General features: G+C 30.2%; 2 protein-coding genes and 2 pseudogenes across 2 annotated transcripts in view; all 4 read right to left on the bottom strand.

Annotated features, from left to right (window-relative positions):
* Positions 1–1,596, bottom strand: part of LOC108762400 (odorant receptor 13a-like) — a 14,133-nt gene extending 12,537 nt beyond the window's left edge. Inside the window, 1 exon segment of the mRNA XM_018509378.1 lies at positions 1,276–1,596. Coding sequence (XP_018364880.1) covers positions 1,276–1,596 — 321 coding nt within the window.
* Positions 1,597–3,274: 1,678 nt separating this feature from the next.
* LOC108762334 (uncharacterized) lies at positions 3,275–12,590 on the bottom strand (annotated as a pseudogene).
* Positions 12,591–13,716: 1,126 nt separating this feature from the next.
* Positions 13,717–15,952, bottom strand: LOC108762335 (odorant receptor 30a-like; annotated as a pseudogene).
* A 1,519-nt stretch (positions 15,953–17,471) lies between these two features.
* Positions 17,472–19,730, bottom strand: LOC108762336 (odorant receptor 4-like). Its single transcript, XM_018509295.1, has 6 exons — positions 19,474–19,730; positions 18,799–19,141; positions 18,244–18,480; positions 18,016–18,129; positions 17,703–17,858; positions 17,472–17,522 (listed from the first exon to the last, which is right to left on the bottom strand). The coding sequence occupies exons 1-6, from the start codon at positions 19,728–19,730 to the stop codon at positions 17,472–17,474; spliced, it is 1,158 nt and encodes a 385-aa protein (XP_018364797.1).
* Positions 19,731–20,762: the final 1,032 nt, after the last annotated feature.

Consider the following 20,762-nt stretch of genomic DNA (forward strand, 5'->3'; position numbering starts at 1 on the left):
CTATCTGCTCCACTGCATCGGGTGTACCAATTGCCTATACACGAAAAAAAATCGTTATCTTGTTACGCAATTATGAAAATAGTTGCCTTTATTTACATTCGTATGTTATAAAACATAAGGAAATTAATTACAGTAATCGTGCGCTTATATATTAGCTAGCGACAAACAGTAATTATTAATACATAATATTTTAACTCCCATCTTTTACTTACGCTTACGATGACAAACGCCAATGAACAAATCAATATCGAGTTAACCATAAACATCACTAATGCGATGTACGTGAACAGTTTTTCTACATTCTTAGAGAAATTAATAATTTTCTGATGTCTCTGAATGATTTCATCTGTTGTGATTGATTGGTGCTTTTTTCCACTTTCCTTAGTTGCGAAATTCATCAAACAGTAACACAGGATATTCATTTGACCGCCTACATGTAAAACCTAAAAATAAGAAATCCGCTGTTTATACTAAAATTATAATTCTTACTCTTCTTTATAACCCAGATAATCAAGCGTGTCTCAACAAAATGGCGTGGTTGCTTATAATACTGACAACTTGCTGTATATTCGTCAATTTGTTCAAATATACCGACATTGTAGCAATACGCAGACAATAATGTATATATGTCAGCGGTTTAATGGCAATTTAGTAACATTACTTCGTCAGTAATGTGATTGCATTGCATGATGTTATAGTTTAATACAGATTATTATAGCAACATGACGGTAAGAGAATAAATTTTGATAATGAAAATTTTTTAATTGTCGGCAAGTTGCTGGCAAGTTGCTACTTAAAATTGTCATATCGTGAAGGCATCAACTTGTCAACAAATGCAGACTCAGTTGCTGCAATTCTAGTAGTAACATAAATTTATTTACAAGCAGTATGTCAGCAATAAGACAGACTGGTATCTGGAAATCAAATTATTCATATTTCTCAAATTTACGTTTTATATAAAAGGTCGTCTACAATAAGAATAATATAGTAAAATAATTTGTAAGTTGTAAGAAATTAACTAATCATGTCGAATGTGAGGAGAATAATCGACTACAATTGATCCATTTCTTACAGCTTACAGTTTATTACACAATATTATTCTCCGTTGTAGACGGAAAAAATATACAGAACATAAGAGAAACAAATTCCTCTAAACAGCAATCATTTACACAAAAAAGCTCTGATCAGATTTCAATATCGTTAGATGATTTGTTTCTTTTATTTGATAACGTTACAACTATTGTTCCCGATAACTGCTTACGTTCCTTAACTTACCAATACGACAAGTAAAGAATTTATAACACCTGTACCCATGCTGACCATGATACAAATCACAGTTTGCGTTAATAAGATAATTTTGTAAGTTCTTTTTGTGTTCACGTCAAAAGGAAGTTCCATTCTATGGATGTATAACAACTCGGATGTGTGATCCGTGACATCAACATCAGCCAAGATAACATTTACGCAGTATGTAAAAGCACTGACTAATTGAAGAAGTACTATCACGATATTAATGCGATTCGACAGTTTCGCTTTGCGTATTATTTCATGCATGTAGATTTCATTGTCAGCACAACTATCCCAGTCTTCCGTCATAATATCCAAAGTTTTGTAGAATTTTCTGTGGATGATTTGGTTCGTCGATTATCCTATCGATCACAAAGAAGATCATTTCAAGGCCTAAAAAATTGCCATCTCCAAAAATTACTGGACAGTTCTAATAATATGCTTCAACTTTCTCCAATCAGCTTCAACGCTTTTTACATTTTTTTTAAATTAAATAAAAATGCAATGCAATATTGAACACGTGTAAATATACATGTGGTTATTAAACGCAACCATATCTTCGAATGTGATTTGATCAATTAACACAAAATGTGATTGATTTAATCATTTAATTAGAGATTTTCTTTCATCACGTAAACTGTTTAAAAATGCATGTCACATCATGTCACTTAACTGTCATTTGATTATAAGCAATTTATATCATCAATTATATCATTATATATGTCAATCTCTCATTATACTTACCGTTGGTTTACCCAAAGCACAATAACTTTAGTCGTGAATTTCATATATGACATACAGCTACTCAAACAGTCCATCAAATTGGAAAGTTCATCGGAATTAAAATGTATCAAAAAATAACGATAATGGTAGAACTCCATAATTATTGTTATAATAATCCAAAATAGTTTGCAAAACGGAATGCGCGAATCTGGCCATATTCCGTACAAAGTGCAAATAACTTCTAGCGTGCGATCAATCATTCTTTTACGGATCATTATATTCTGTTTACTTCTGTTTCTATACGAGAACAAACACAAAAATATATTTTATAACAAATACTTTAAACGAAGCAACAGGAAATACAATGAATTTGATCATGTACTTCTGCCAAGTACGTTTCGATGGATTGACGTACATCACACAATTGTTGCATACGTAAAGACTGGTCGTCCCTAAGAGGTCATCACACGAATTTACCCTTGAACTGTCAATGGAAATAGCTCATTAAATATTTTTACCGTATTCCCTGTAAACTACCCATACATCTGCTGTGGGTTCTGACAATTTTAATAAAAAAGAGGAAACAGGTGCGGTCATTTCTCTCTTTCTCCGAGAACCGATGACGCAAATTGCTCTCTTTAAATAAACAATGATGCGCGTGAACATAGATACGGTATTCATGACTGCGAGTCATGCTCAGTAAGCTTTGAAAATATTTTAAAGTTTGGAAGACGATAGAAAATAAGAAAAAAAAAAATTACTACGTATCTATATATCTTGATGTACCTTCTACATTGCAAACTCGATTTGAAGAAAAATCCATGATTTATCTGTCCATAAAAAAACCGAAATGATATAGCACTTTTAAACAGAGAACTGGATAGTTTCCTATAACTTACATATATATTATTTCATTAAATAAATTATCTCATGGAATAATATTTAGTAAAACACGAAATATTACAATATGTGTTAATATATAACTAGTGAAGGTATTTACATGTCTGTGTACCCGCTTCACGACTATTGATTAAAAATTGTTGAGATGAACGTGATGTTTATTGCATCGCCAACAATACTGATAGGTAGGATCCCGAAGCATTCATAATCTATAACAACGTTGTTTACATTAGGAATTGATATTTAAATAGAACATTGCTATGACGAATACCTATAATATTTCTATAACAAAAAGGCACTGATGAAAAGAATTTCGTCTAGTTAATAGTAAATATATATTGTTCAATAAAGATAGAGTTAATTATCAAAGTTTTCTATTCAGATTAAATCTTACACTTGTAAAGGATTCTAAGGTGAGATCCATTATCTTGCCAGCTGTTAGCGTCAATCGTTTTTGTGATCTTAATATTATGAGTAATAAAATGCGACTGTCTTTAGATTTCAAATCGTACCATGCACAATTATATGTTGCAAATCCGATTTCTTTGCTCTAAGGAAATAAAAGTAACAAAGAGATTTTGAATTGTTACTTTAATAAAAAAAATTTAATTCTATGCCTTGCTTTATAAAAAAAATATATATAAAATTATTTACACTGTACTTAATAATTTCTTTTATTGTTATAGTAGTTACTTTTCATCACTGACCTTACTATTTAAATATTCTCCGGCGTAACAAAATATAAATGCTTCCAGATTTGTTGCTATGAAAAACGAAAGGCATTTCAATATCTGCTCCACAACATCGTCAGTACCAAGAGCCTGAGAAAATAAAAAAATATAGTAGCGTTATGCATTGTTTAATGCTCAAACAAGCAAAATTTTTTTTACAGAATATAAAAATTTCTGTCTTCAGTATGATTATTATACTTACGGTTACAATAAGAAAACCCAGCGAGCACATTACTATTGTGCTTGACACAAATATCAATAACGCAATGTACGTATACAAACTCTCGGTTCTTTCTGAAATTTGAATAATTTTTTGATGCTTTAGTACAATCTTGTTTATCGTGATAACAAGTGATTTTTGTTCACATTCAATTTCTTTAGGAATAAATTCTGCCAACCAACGTTGCAAAACATCCATTTGACCGCCTACATGTATAATCTAAAACAAAAGATATGATCTTTAATTAAAATTTTTTAGCAACATATAAAAAAGTTAAACTATCAATGGTTTATAAAGGAGAACAAAACAAATTATCAGCAATTTATAAATATAATTTCTAAATATGTGTTTACTAAAATATCTTATACAGATAACACTCTTCACGGAAATAGTCTTTAATTTTGTAGAGTTTTGTTTTTATCATTAAAGAGCAAAGTATTAATGTAGATATAATATTGTACAAAGAGAGAGAGAGAGAGAGAGAGAGAGAGAGAGGACGACACAAAATTTCAAATTATTATAAATATATACATACTTTTAGTGATAATTACTTATGCAGTCATAACTTACCATAACCAAAAATATGATATTTATAACACCAGTTGCCCAACTTGCAAGAATCAAATGCATAAATTCTATGATTAAAACTACTCTATACATTCGCTGCGTATTAACGCCGAAGGGAAGCTCTAATTTCTTGATAAGCGGCAACTCGAATTTTTCTGTAATATCGACATCAGCGATGATAGTTCCTATGGAATACGCAGAAATCCCCATAGTATGAAGAATGAGTATCATATTAGTGATACGATCCGATATTTTTGCCTTGTCTGTCATTACGCGCATGCTGACGTCATTCTTAGCACAATCAATCCAGTCGTCCGTGATTAACGCCAAAGACTCCACGAATTTTCTGTGGACGATTGTTCCTCGATCATGCTGTCGAGTTCAAATAAAAGTCCTATTCATCGCGTCACAGTGTACCGTATGTTCAAAAATATTTTATCCCCGAAATAATATTAACATCACTCTCTTTTTTCAGCGAAATTTTTGCTTATATATTTCTGTAATTTTCATGTTTTTTCCAAAATCAAGTAATAGTAAAAAATAAAACATGTGCATGGATATAATTATAAAAAAGTCTATGTAATTTTTTAGTGTAAGCAATATTATGGTTTTTGATTTTAATAATTGCATATATCTTAATTAATACGTATACATCGATAACGAAATTATAAATGACAATGAAAAATTTTTCATTTAAATAACATTACACACTTGCTTTACTTACCGTTGATTCACCCAAAACGCAATGAGTTTAGTAGTTAGATTCGCGTGTGCTAAGAAGCTGCATAAGCAATCTACCAAGTTAAAAAAATTCTGCGCATTTAAATGCATCGAAAAATAGAGACAATGACAGAGTCCAATAAATCCTAGTGTAATAATCCAAAATAATCTGCTGATTACAATAATAATTCCGTCTAAACCGATGCCACACCAAGGAAGCATACGAAACACAATATGGTTAATTGTGCTTTTACGAGTCATAACGCTTTATTTCTTTTTGCACTCGGTTTATTCAAGCAAACGCATTAGAAAATATTTAATAGGATAAGAATTGTTAAAGGAGAATTTTTAAAAAAATTAGTGAACTCAGAGATATATCTCCTAATGACAGCACACTGTATATTATTGGACTACTCTGCGTAAAGATTGATGAGTTGTGGGTGGTGTTCAGGCGGATGCACCTCTAGCAAATCAATCAATGAAAGTTGCTCATAAAATATTTCTATTGGGCGTGCAAGTCTCAAATATAGCCGTTATGTTTCCTCGAAGCTTTGTGGAAAAAAAAGAGAAGAAATAAGATATCCTCGATACTCTGGTATTGACAATGCAGCCATGAAGTGCGTACATTAAATTTGTAATGATACATATGGAGAGCTACACGTATCGTCGGTTCTACGAGAGAATGTCGTCAATTTTTGTCCATCACAGCATTACAGCTTTCCCTAGAAATCGTCTACTGGCTCTCTCTATTAAATGCTGGACGATAATGTTTCATAAGAAACAATTGGTGGCAGTGCCGATGTTGGCGATGTAACTATTGATTTTATTGCCTTAGTATTGTATAGCATTAATTCGCGATAGTATCGTCACGCAGCAAATGCTGATTCTTGAAACATATAATTGCACTAGCTTTTGTATAAAGTTGCATATAATTCTAATTATTTTTCTCTACTACATGACAAATTTTTGTGTAATACAGATAAATCTCAAGCAAGAAAAAAATTTTTTTTTTAAACTTAAATAATATAGGTGCGTGCATATCGTTAATATATTTAATATATATTTAACGTGCAAATGAAAATTTTTTGGCAGAGAATAATAAGATATTTTATCTCTAAATTTGCAAGGAATGAATCTATGATTTTTAATTAATATAAAATCTGACAATGTTATATGATGTATTGTAATTTAAGAGAAGACGCGAATTATATTATTGTTCTAAATTCATATTTCAGGAAATATACTGTATTACAATGTCAATTCCTAGAATTACTAATATACAAATAATTCCCCAGTAATGTCACTTTTATAATGTCATTATTTTGACGTTAAAATGACATCTTAAATGTCTTTTTACTTGAGTCATAACACTTTTTTGTTAAAAAAGAAATCGACTGTCTAGTTTATTGTATTGCTAATAATACCGATAAATATGATCCCAATTCATAATCTAGAAGAATATTGTATTTTGGAACTAGAGAATATTTTGTTTTTAATATTAAAAAATACTTTTTATAGCAAAGACGAAATTTTTATATCTAAATATAAGTCTTACACTTAAAAGATTGTAAGGATAGTTTCATCATCTTTCCAGTTGTAAGCGTCAATGCCTTTTGTGATCTTAGTATAACAAATAACAAGACATGACTATCTTTAGATTTCATATCGTAACCTGCAGAGCTGTGGTACGCAAAACCAATTTCTTTATTCTATAAAAATGGAAATAATAGCAAAATTTTTAATGTTTTAATACACTTTATAACTGTTTTTTTAATTAAAAACAATATATTATTATTTATTAACATTCTACGATAAATATTAATATTTCTTAAATAAATTTTATTGCTAACCTCGGTTTTCTAACATTCTCCAGCATAAAACATATATGTTTCGAGGTTCGTTACAAAGTAAAATAAAAAGGATTTCACTAATTGCTCTGACGCATTGGAGCTGCCGATTGCCTGTGATATTATGTAACAATGTGGTATGAGAAAAATTATTAAATATAAACTAATATAACACTAGTAACAAATGTATTATTAAATATGTAATAATACATTTAATTATTACATTTCATTACGACATGTATTTTATTAAGTACATGTAGTTAATAAAAACTTAAATTAATAAAATAAATTTAAATATTAATAAGTATGTTAATATCTAATGTTATATTATTTGCAATTATATTTTGAAATAATATAAGTTTATATTTAGTAATCTTACTCACCGTTACAACAAGGAACGCTGGCAAACAATTCCTTACCTAGTTTGAAACAAATAGCACCAGCGCAATATACGTAAAAAGATTTTCGACGTATTCCGATAAACGTATAATCTTTTTATGCTTATAAATAATTTTAGTTGTTGCGATGGAGACTGATTCATCTTTACTTTCATATTTAGAGGATACAAGATGCGTTAACAAGTAACGCACAATATCGATTTGGCCAGCTGTATGAAAGATCTGAAAATAAAGGTCCCATTACCTATGGAATTAATCAGAATCCGTAACTAGCTGTTCAAACTACAAAAATGAACATTGTACACAATAATAATATCAAAATCCACGTAAAAAGTATAAACTTAGATAACATAGTTAATACAATCTTTGTATCTGTCACATGCATCAAGCTTTTAAGTGGTAAATACAATGTAGTTACAAATTTAAAAATTAAAATTTGTTTAAGTTACATTTTCACAATATCTTGGATATCATTTGCATATCCACAACTTACTAAAATTAATAATAAAGAATTCATTGCACCAAATGACTAGGACTACATTAACAAGAAAAATTATTCTAGTATTAAAATACATCTACATGTACGTTGCGTATTTATGTCTTAGCTTAGCTTCTCGGTATATTCCCCTGGTTTGATTTTCCGACTACATCTTTTAGGTCACAATACCATCCTTATCAATTTAGGTTTAGAGCCTCTTCGGGGAGTAAAGGCTCGCTTATGCTTTTGCATTTGGTAGTTTGCTTTCTTATTCCATAGAGTTTGTCAATACTCGAAGAGACCTACAATTTAAAGCTGAATCCGAACGGCGAACGCGAAAAATTACGAGGAAAATAATCGACTAGTTGATCCATTTCTTACTTCTTATGATTACACAATATTATTCCCCATTGTAGACGGAGAAAATGTACAAAACATAAGAGAAACAAATTCCTTGAAACAGCAATTGTTTACACACACAAGCTCTGCTCAGATTTCAATATCGTTAGATGGTTTGTTTCTTTGATTTGATATCGTTACAACTATTGTTCGCGATAATTACTTATGTTTCTTAAAACTTACCAATACGATAAGTAAAGAATTTATAACATCTGTACCCATGCTGACCATGACACAAATCACAGATTTGCGTTAATAAAATTATTTTGTAAGTTTTTTTTGTGTTTATGTCAAAAGGAAGTTTCATTCTGAGGATGTATAACAACTCGAATGTGTGATCGGTGACATCAACATCAGCCAAGATGACATTTACGCAGTATGTAAAAGCACTGACTAATTGAAGAAGTACTGTCACGATATTAATGCGATTCGACAGTTTCGCCTTGCGTATCATTTCATGCATGTAGTTGATTTCATTGTCGACACAACTATCCCAGTCTTCCGTTATCTTTTCCAAAGTTTTGTAGAATTTTCTGTGGATGATTTGATTCATCGATTATTCTATCGATCACAAATATCATTTTAAGGCATTAAAAAATTGTCATTTTCTAAATGTTACTGGAGTAACATTTGGTAGTTCTAATAATATGCTTCAACTTTCTCCAATCAGCATGCACGCTTTTTATATTTTTTGAATAAAAAAAAATGCAAATCAATATTCAACACGTGTAAATATACATGTAATTATTAAACGCAACTTTTCGAATGTGATTTGATTAATTAAGACAAAATTTGATTTAATTAATTAACACAAAATATAATTGACATTATCATTTAATTATAGATTTTCTTTCATCACGTTAATTGTTTAAAAATACGTCACATGTTTCTTAACTGTCATTTGACTATAAGCAATTTACATAATTATTTATATCATTATTTATGTCAATCATTATACTTACCGTTGGTTTATTCAAAGCACAATAACTTTAGTCGTGAATTTCATATATGACATACAGCTACTTAAACAATCCATCAAATTGGAAAGTTCAATGGGATTAAAGTGTATCAAAAAATAACGATAATAGTAGAACACTCCATAATTATTATTATAATAATCCAAAATAGTTTGCAAAACGGAATGCGCGAATCTGGCCATATTCCGTACAAAGTGCAAATAACTTCTAGCGTGCGATCAATCATTCTTTTACGGATCATTATATTCTGTTTATTTCTTTTTATATACGAGGACGAGAACAAAAATATATTTTATAACAAATACTTTAAACGAAGCAAAAGGAAATACAATGAATTCGATCATGTACTTCTACCAGATGTACGTTTCGATGGATTATTGTACATTACACAATTGTTGAGTACGTAAATACTGGGCGTTCCTAGGAGGTCATCACACGAATTTAACCTTGAACAGTCAATGGAAATAGCAATAACATTTTTACCGTATTCCTTGTAAACTACCCATACATCTGTTTTGGGGATTCTGACAATTTTAATAAAAAAGTGGAAACAGGTGAGGTCGTTTCTCTCTTTCTCTGAGAACCGATGACACAAATTGCTCTTTTTAAATAAACAATGATGTCGTGAACATAGGTACGGTATATTCATGACTGCGAGTCATTCTCAGTGAGCTTTGAAAACATTTTAAAGTTTGGAAGACGATAGAGAAAACAAAAAAAAATTAATTAATATGTATTATTATATCTTTGCGTATGTTCTACATTGCAAACTCGATTTGAAGAAAAATCCATTTATCTGTTCATAAAAAATGGAAGTGATATAGCACTTTTAAACAGAAAACTTTATAATTTACTACAACTTCATGTGTCATACTTTATTAAAAAAATTATCTTTATCTCATAGAATAATATTTAGCAAAACACGCAATATTACAATATGCGTTAATGTATGACTAGTGAAGATATTTACATGTATGTGTACCCGCTTCACGACTATTGATTAAAAATTGTTGAGATGAACGTGACGTTTATTGCATCGCCAACAATACTGATAGGTAGGATCCCGAAGCATTCATAATCTATAACAATGTTGGTTGCATTAGGAATTGATATTTAAATAGAACATTGCTACGATGAATATAATATTTCATAACAAAAAGGTGTACTGACAAAAAGAATTTCATCTAGTAAATAGTAAATATATATTGTTCAATAAAGATAGATTTAATTATTGAAGCTTTCCATTCAGCTTAAATCTTACACTTGTAAAGGATTCTAAGGTGAGATCCATCATCTTGCCAGCTGTCAGCGTCAATTGCTTCTGTGATCTTAATATTATAAATAACAAAATGCGACTGTCTTTAGATTTCAAATTGTACCATGCACAATTGTACGTTGCAAATCCGATCTCTTTGCTCTATGGAAATAAAAATAACAAAAAGACTTTGAATTGATACTTTAATAATAAAATTGAATTGTATGCCTTGTTTTATAAAAAAATATATACATAATATTATCTACACTGCCTTTAATAATTGCCTTTATTGTTAAATTAGTTACTTTTCGTCACTGACCTTACTGTTTAAATATTCTCCGGCGTAACAAAATATGAATGCCTCCAGATTTGTTGACATGAAAAACAAAAGACATTTCAACATCTGTTCCACAACATCGTCAGTACCAAGTGCCTGAAAAAATAAACAAGATATAATAGCATTATGCATTATTTAATGCTCAAACAAGCAAAACTGATTTTATCAGAATATAAAAATTTCTGTCCTTAATGTGACTATTGTACTTACAGTTACAATAAGAAAACCCAGCGAGCACATTAATATTGTGTTTGACGCGAATATCAATAATGCAATGTACGTATACAAACTCTCGATACTTTCTGAAATTTGAATAATTTTTTGATGCTTTAGTATAATCTTATTTATCGTGATAACAACTGGTTTTTGCTCATTTTCGATTTCTTTAGGAATAAATTCTGCCAACCAACGTTGCAAAACATCCATTTGACCACCTAGGTGTATAATCTGAAACAAAAGATTTGATTTTTAATAAAAATTATTTAGCTACATGTGAAAATAATTAAACTATCAATAGTTTATGAAGGAGAATAAAAGAAAATATCAGCAATTTGTAAATATAATTTCAAAATATATATTTAACAAAATACCTTAAACAGATAACATACTTCACAGAAGTAATCTTTAATTTTGTAGAGTTATGTTTTTGTCATTAAACAGCAAAGTATTAATATAGATATAATATTGTACGAAAAGGACGCCACAAAATTTCAAATTATTGTAATTATATACATATTTTTAGTCATAATTATCTATGCAGTTATAACTTACCATAGCCAAAAATATGGTATTTATAACACCAGATGCCCAATTTGTAAGAATCATGTGCATAAATTCTATGATTAACACTACTCTATACATTCGCTGCGTATTAACGCTGAAGGGAAGTTCTAATTTATTGATAAGTGGCAACTCGATTTTATCTGTAATATCGACATCAGCGATGATAGTTCCTATGCAATACGCAGCAATCGTCACAGTGTGAAGGATGAATATCATATTAGTGATACGATCCGATATTTTTGCCTTGTCTGTCATTACGCGCATGCCGATGTCATTCTTAGCACAATTACTCCAGTCGTCCGTGATTAACGTCAAAGTCTCCACAAATTTTCTGTGGACGATTGTTCCTCGATCATGCTGTCGAATTCAAATAAAAGTCCTATTCATCGCGCCACAGTGAACAGAATCTTTAAAAATATTTTATCTCCAAATTAATATTGACATCACTATATTTTTTCAGCGAAATTTTTTTGTGATATATTTCTGTAATTTTCATGATTTTTTTCCAGAATACAGTAATAATAAAAAATTAAATATATGCATAGAGATAATTATATAAAAGACTATGTAATTTTTTAGTGTAACCAATGTTATGGCTTTCGACCTTAATAATTGCATATATCATAATTAATACATATACATCGATAATAAAATTATAAATTACAATGAAAAATTTTTCATATAATACCATTACACACTCTTTTTATTTACCGTTGATTCACCCAAAACGCAATAAGTTTAGTGATTACTTTCGCGTGTGCTAAAAAGCTGCATAAGCAATCTACCAAGTTAAAAAAATTTTGCGCATTTAAATGCGTCGCAAAATAGAGACAATGACAGAGTCCAATAAATCCTAGTGTAATAATCCAAAATAATCTGCTGATTAAAATAATTATTCCGTCCGAACCGATGCCACACCAAGGAAGCATACGAAACACAATACGGTTAATTGTGCTTTTACGAGTCATAACCCTTTATTTCTTTTTGCACTCGGTTTACTCAAGCAAACGCATTAGAAAATATTTAATAGAATAAAAATTGAAGGAGGATTTTTAAGAAAATTAAAGAATTCAGAGATATATCTCCTAATGACAGCACAATGTATATCATTGGACACTCTGCGTAAAGACTGATGTGAGTGGTGTTCAAGAGGATGCACCCCTGGTAAATCGACCAATGAATGTTGCTCATAAAATATTTTTATTGCGCGTGCAAGTCTCAAATACATCCGTCATGTTTCCTTGAAACTTTGTGGAAAAAAAAGAGAATAAATAAGATATCTTCGATACACTGGTGCTGACAATGCAGCCATGAAGTGCGTACGTTAAATATGTAATGATGCATATGGAGAGCTACACGTATCGTCCGTTCTACGAAAGAATGTCGTCAATTTTTGTACATCACAGCATTACAGCTATCCCTAGAAATCGTCTGCTGGCTAATAAATGGACGATAATTTTTCATAAGAAACAATTGGTGGCAGTGCTGATGCGTTGGAGATGTGACTATTGATTTTATTGGCTTAGTATTGTATAGCATTAATTCGCGATTGTAACGTTACGAAGTAAATGCTGATTCTTGAAACGTAATAACTCTGGCTTTTGTATAAAGTTGCATATAATTCTAATTATTTTTTTCTACTATATGACAAATTCTTGTCTAATACAGATAATTCTTAATCAAGAAAATTTTTTTCTATTAAATTAAAATAATATTGATGTGTGCATATTGTTATTACATTCAATATATATTTAACCTGCAAATTAAAATTCTTTTTTGCAGAGAATAATAAAATATTTTGTCTCTAAATTGTGCAAGGAATAAATCCATGATTTTTAATGAATGTAAAATCTGACTACGTTATATTATGTATTGTAATTTAAGAGAAGACGCTAATTAGATAATTGTACTAAATTTGTATATATTACAATATGAATTCCTAGAATTACTATTATACAAACAATTCCCCAGTTATTTATTATAACGGTAGCTTACTACCTGAGGAGGATTATTTTGACGTTAAAATTATATCTTTAATGTTTTTTTACGTGTGTCATAACACTTTTTTGTTAAAAAAGTAATCGACACTCTAATTTATTGCATTGCCAATAATACCGATAAATATGATCCGGAAGCATTTATAATCTAGAAGAATATTGTATTTTAGTATTAGAGAATATTTTGTTTTTAATATTAAAAAATATTTTTTATCGCAAAGACGAAAATTTTATGTAGAAATATAAATCTTACACTTGTAAAAAATTGTAAGGATAGTTCCATCATCTTTCCAGGTGTAAGCGTCAGTGGCTTTTGCGATCTTAGTATAACAAATAACAGGACACGACTTTGTTTAGATTTCATATCGTACCATGCAGAGCTGTATGTCGCAAAACCAATTTCTTTACTCAATAATAATGGAAATAATAAAAATATTTTTAATGTTTTAATACTCTTTATTACATCTTTTTTAATTAAATGTAATACATTGTTATTTAACATTCTACGGTAAATATCAATCATTTTTAAATAAATTTTATTGCTAACCTTGTTTTTCAAATATTGTCCAGCATAGCAAAACATATATGCTTCGAGGTTCGTTATAAAGTAAAATAAAAAGGATTTTACTAATTGCTCTGACGCGTTGGAGCTGCCGATTATCTATGATATTGTGCAACAATGTGATATGAGAAAAATTATTAGATATAAACTAATATAACACTAGTAATATATAAATGTATTATTAAATATGTAATAATGCATTATTAAATATGTAATAATATATGTAATTATTACATTTCATTACAACGTATATTTTATTAAATAACTGTAATTAATAAAAACTTATATAAAATAAATTTAAATGTTAATAAGTATGTTAATATTAAATGTTATATAACTTGCAATTATATTTTGAAATGCTATAAGTTTATATTGAGTAATCTTACTCACCGTCACAACAAGGAATGCTAGCAAACAAATCATTACCAAGTTTGACACCAGCGCAATATACGTAAAAAGACTTTCGATATATTCCGATAAACGTATAATCTTTTTATGCTTATAAATAATTCTAGTTGTTAGGATGGAGACTGATTCATCTCTGCTTTCATCTTTGGAGGATACAAGATGCGTTAACCAGTAACGCATAGTATCGATTTGGCTAGCTGTGTGAAAGGTCTGAAAATAAAGATCTCATTGCCTATGGAATTAATCAAAATCCGTACTAGTTGCTCAAACTGCAAAAATGGACATTGTACAGAATAATATTATCAAAATCCATAGAAATAGTTATTTAGATAATATAGTTTATTACAATTTTTGTATCTGTCATCTGCATCAAGCTTTTAAATGGTAAATACAATGTAGTTGCAAATTTAAAAATTGAAAAATTGTTTAAGTTATATTTTCTCGATCTTGAATATCATTTGCACATCCACAACTTACTAGAATTATTAACAAAGAATTCATTGCACCAGACGACCAGGACCTCATCAAGAAAAAGAATTCTGTTATTAAAATACATCTATATGTTTGTTGCGAATTTATGGCTTAGCTTAGCTGTCCTCAGTATATTCCCCGAGTTTGGTTTTCCTACCTCATTTTTGGAGAGTCACAGTACTATTCCCATCAATTCAGCTTTAGAGCCTTTTAGGGGAGTAAAGGCTCGCTTATGTTTTTGCATTTGGTAGTTTGCATTCTTATTCCATAGAGTTTGTCAACACTCGAGAAGACCTACAACTGTATTTTAAAGCCGAATCCAAACGAAGAATGCGAAAAATTGAGGAGAATAATCGACTAGTTGATCTATTTCTTATAGCTTATGGTGTATTACACAATATTATTCTCCATTGTAGACGGAGAAAATGTACAGAACATAAGAGCAACAAATTCCTTGAAACAGCAATCATTTACACACACAAGCTCTGCTCAGATTTCATTAATGTTAGATGGTTTATTTCTTTGATTTGATATCTTTACAACTATTGTTCGCAATAATTGCTTATGTTTCTCAACTTACCAATACGACAAGTAAAGAATTTATAACACCTGTACCCATGCTGACCATGATACAAATCACAGTTTGCGTTAATAAGATAATTTTGTAAGTTCTTTTTGTGTTCACGTCAAAAGGAAGTTCCATTCTGTGGATGTATAACAACTCGGATCCGTGACATCAACATCAGCCAAGATAACATTTACGCAGTATGTAAAAGCACTGACTAATTGAAGAAGTGCTATCGATATTAATGCGATTCGACAGTTTCGCCTTGCGTATCATTTCATGCATGTAGATTTCATTGTCGGCAAAACTATCCCAGTCTTCCGTCATCATTTCCAAAATATTGTAGAATTTTCTGTGGTTGATTCGGTTCGTCGATTATCCTATCGATCACAAAGAAGATCATTTCAAGGCCTTATAAATTTGTCATCTCCCAAATATTACTGGAGTAACATTTGGTAGTTCTAATAATATACTGCAACTTTCTCGAAACAGCTTCCACACTTTTTACATTCTTTTAATTAAATAAAAATGCAAAGCAATATTAAACACGTGTAAATATACATGTAGTTATTACACGCAACTCTATCTTCGAATGTGATTTGAATTAAGACAAAATGTGATTAATTAAGACAAAATGTGATTTAATTAATTAACACAAAATGTAATTGATTTAATCATTAAATTATAGATTTTTTTTCATCACGTTAATAGTTTAAAAATACGTCACATGGCATTTAACTGTCATTTGATTATAAGCAATTTATTTATATTATTATTTATATCATTATTTATGTCAATCATTATACATACCGTTGGTTTATTCAGCACAATAACTTTAGTCGTGAATTTCATATATATCATACAGCTAACAATTCATCCAATTGGAAAGTTTATCGGAATTAAAATGTATTAACAAATAACGATAATGGTAGAACTCCATAATTATTGTTATAATAATCCAAAATAGTTTTCAAAGCGGAATGCGCGAATCTGGCTATATTCCTTACAAAGTGCAAATAACTTCTAGCGTGCGATCAATCATTACTTTTACGAATCTTTATATTCTGTTTACTTCTTTTTCTATACGAAAGCGAGAGAACAAAAATATATTTTATAACAAATACTTTAAACGAAGCAAAAGGAAATAAAATGAAGTTGATCATGTACTTCTGCCAGATGTACATTTCGATGGATTGACGTACATCATATAATTGTTGCGTACGTAAAGCTGAGCGTCCCTAAGAGGTCATATATCACACGAATTTACCCTTGAAATATCAATGGAAATAACTCATTAAATATTTTTATCGTATTTCCTTTAAACTACCCATACATCTGTTGTGGGTTCTGACAATTTTGATAAGAGGAAACAGGTGGGGTCATTTCTTTCTTTCTCCGAAAACCGATGATTCAAATTGCTCTCGTTAAATAAGCAATTATGTGCGTGTACATAGGTACGGTGTATTCATGACTGCTAGTCATGCTCAGAGAGCGTTGAAAATATTTTAAAGTTTTGGAAAATAAATAAGAAAAAAATTAATTACTGCGTATATCTGTATATCTTTGCGTATATCTTTTACATTACAAACTCGACTTGAAGAAAAATCCATGATTTATCTGTCCATAAAAAACCAAAATAATATAGTACTATTAAACAGAAAACTGTATAGTTTACTATAACTTCATATGTCATATTTCATTTAAAAAATTATCTTCATCTCATAGAATAATATTTAGCAAAACACCCAATATTACAATATGTGTTAATATATAACTAGTGAAGATATTCACATGTCTGATTATCCGCTTCACGACTATTGGTTAAAAATTGTTGAGGTGAACGTGTTTATTGCATCGCCAACAATACTGATAGGTAGGATCCCGAAGCTTTCATAATCTATAACAATGTTGTTTGCATTAGAAATTGATATTTAAATACATTACTGTGACAAATATAATATTTCTATAACAAAAGCGTGCACCGATAAAAAGAATTTTGTCTAGTAAATAGTAAATGTATACTGTTCAATAAAGATAGATTTAATTATCAAAGCTTTCTATTCTGCTCAAATCTTACACTTGTAAAGGTTTCTAAAGTGAGATCCATGATCTTGCCAGCTGTCAGCGTCAATTGCTTCTGTGATCTTAATATTATAAATAACAAAATGCGACTGTCTTTAGATTTCAAATTGTACCATGCACAATTGTACGTTGCAAATCCGATCTCTTTGCTCTATGGAAATAAAAATAACGAAAAGACTTTGAATTGATACTTTAATAATAAAATTTAATTCTATGCCTTGTTTTATAAAAAAATATATACATAAAATTATTTACACTGTCATTAATATTTTCTTTTATTGTTATAGTAGTTATTTTTCATTACTGACCTTGCTATTTAAATATTCTCCGGCGTAACAAAATATAAATGCCTCCAGATTTGTTGACACGAAAAATAAAAGACATTTTATCATCTGCTCCATAACATCGTCAGTACCAAGAGCCTGAGAAAATAAAGAAGATATAATAGCATTATGCATTATTTAATGCTGAAACAAGCAAAACTTATTTTTACAAATTATAAAAATTTCTGTACTCAGTATGACTATTGTACTTACGGTTACTATAAGAAAACCCAGCGAGCACATCATTATTGTGTTTGACGCGAATATAAATAACACAATGTACGTAAACAAATTCTCGATATTTTCTGATATTTGAATAATTTTTTGATGCCTTAGAATAATCTTGTTTATCATGATAACGACTGATTTTTGCTCATTTTCGATTCCTTTAGGAATGAATTCTGCCAACCAACGTTGCAAAACATCCATTTGACCACCTACATGTATAATCTAAAATAACATATTTGATTTTTGATTCTAATTTTTTAGCTGCATGTAAAAATATTTAAACTATGAATAGTTTATAAAGGAGTACAAAATAAAGTATCAGCAATTTATAAATATAATTCCCAAAATTTTAGAATATATCATATACAGATAACAGATTTCACGGAATTAGTCTTTAATTTTGTAGAATTTTTTTTTGTCATTAAAGTGCAAAGTATTAATATAGATATATTATTGTACGAAAAGGGCGACACAAAATTTCAAATTATTATAATTAAGTATATATTTTTAGTTATAATTACTTATGCAATCATATCTTACCATAGCCAAAAATATGATATTTATAACACCAGATACACAATTTGTCAGAATCATGTGTATATATTCTATGATTAACACTACTCTATACATTAGCTGCGTATTAACGTTGAAGGAAAGCTCTAATTTGTTGATAAGTGGCAACTCGGTTTTATCAGTGATATCGACATCAGCGATGATAATTCCAATGCAATACGCAGTAACTGATAATGTGTGAAGGATGATTATCATATTAGTGATACGATCCGATATTTTTGCCTTGTCTGTCATTACGCGCATGTCGATGTTATTCTTAGCGCAATCACTCCAGTCGTCCGTGATTAACGTCAAAGTCTCCACGAATTTTCTGTGGACGATTGATCCTCGATAATGCTGTCAAATTCAAATAAAATTCCTATTCACGCTCCACAGTGAACCATATTTAAAAAAATATTTTATATCCGAAATAATATTAATATTATTGTCATTTTTCAGCGTTTTTTTCTGATATATTTCTTTAATTTTCATGTTTTTCCAGAATCAAATAATAATAAAAAATTAAATATGTGCACAGAAATAATTGCCTTTGAACTTAATAATGGCATATATCTTAAATAATATGTATACATCGATAATGAAATTATAAATGATAATGAAAAATTTGTCATTTAAATAACATTACACACTCGCTTTACCTACCGTTGATTCATCCAAAACGCAATGAGTTTAACGATTATTTTCGCGTGTGCTAAAAAGCTGCATAAACAATCTACCAAGTTAAAAAAATTCTGCGCATTAAAATGCATCGAAAAATAGAGACAATGACAGTGTCCAATAAATCCTAGTGTAATAATCCAAAATAATCTGCTGATTAAAATAATTATTCCGTCCGAACCGATGCCACACCAAGGAAGCATACGAAACACAATACGGTTAATTGTGCTTTTACGAGTCATAACCCTTTATTTCTTTTTGCACTCGGTTTGTTCGAGCAAACGTATTAGAAAATATTTAATAGAGTAATAACTGTTAAAGAAGAATTTTTAATAAAATTAAAGAATTGAGAGATATATCTCCTAAGGATAGCGCAATGTATATCACTGGACACTCTGCGTAAAGACCGATGAGTTGTGAGTGATGTTCGAGCGGATGCACCCCTGGCAAATCGACCAATGAAAGTTGCTCATGAAATATTTTTGTTGTGCGTGCAAGTCTGAAATACATCTGGCATGTTTCCTTGAAACTTTGTGGAAAAAAAATGAGAATAAATAAGATATCTTCAATACTCTGATCCTGACAATGCAGCCATGAAGTGCGTACGTTAAATATGTAATGATACATATGGAGAGCTACACGTATCGTCCGTTCTACGAGAGAATGTCGTCAATTTTTGTCCATCACGGCATTACAGCTTTTCCTGTATATCGTCTACTGGCTAATAAATGGACGATAATGTTTCATAATAAACAATTGATGGCAGTGCCGATGCGTTGGCGACGTAACTATTGATTTTATTGCCTTAGTATTGTATCGCATTAATTCGCGGTAGTAATGTAGTAAAGTAGTCGCGTTGATGCACTCGAGTGGGTCGGACGCGCGTCTTGTCTCGCTTCGAATGTTGCATCATCTCAATTATATTTTTGAAAAGCGTGGCCGGCTTCGACTGTGCAATTGTATCACATTATTATTAGTCCTTTCATTAGTCTGGGCGTGCGTCCAAACGGCGTCGAAGCATCGTGGTCGCAGGTGTCCAGTGTCTGAGGGGTTTCCTTTTATTTTCATTTTAATTGCATCATTTCTTTTTCTACACTTGTCCGGTTCGAGGTGGTCATTGCATTGCATTCCAATTTTTATATTTGTTTTACCACATCTCGGAGAAAACTGGCCAAGTGAACCTCGAAAGGAGGACCATGACCACCCAAAACCAAAGAAGAAGAAGCGATATTAATGTCACGCAGCAAATGCTGATTCTTGAAACATAATTACAT

The sequence above is a fragment of the Trachymyrmex cornetzi genome, unplaced genomic scaffold (assembly GCF_001594075.2).
Source record: "Trachymyrmex cornetzi isolate Tcor2-1 unplaced genomic scaffold, Tcor1.1 scaffold299, whole genome shotgun sequence".
Taxonomy (NCBI): domain Eukaryota; kingdom Metazoa; phylum Arthropoda; class Insecta; order Hymenoptera; family Formicidae; genus Trachymyrmex; species Trachymyrmex cornetzi.

Coding starts and splice junctions, on each gene's coding strand:
- LOC108762336 (XM_018509295.1), bottom strand. CDS start 19,730: ATGACTCGTAAAAGCACAATTAACCGTATTGTGTTTCGTATGCTTCCT. Junction 19,142..19,473: donor GCGTTTTGGATGAATCAACG/GTAGGTAAAGCG, acceptor AATCGTCCACAG/AAAATTCGTGGAGACTTTGA. Junction 18,130..18,243: donor TGGGTTTTCTTATAGTAACC/GTAAGTACAATA, acceptor TTATTTTCTCAG/GCTCTTGGTACTGACGATGT.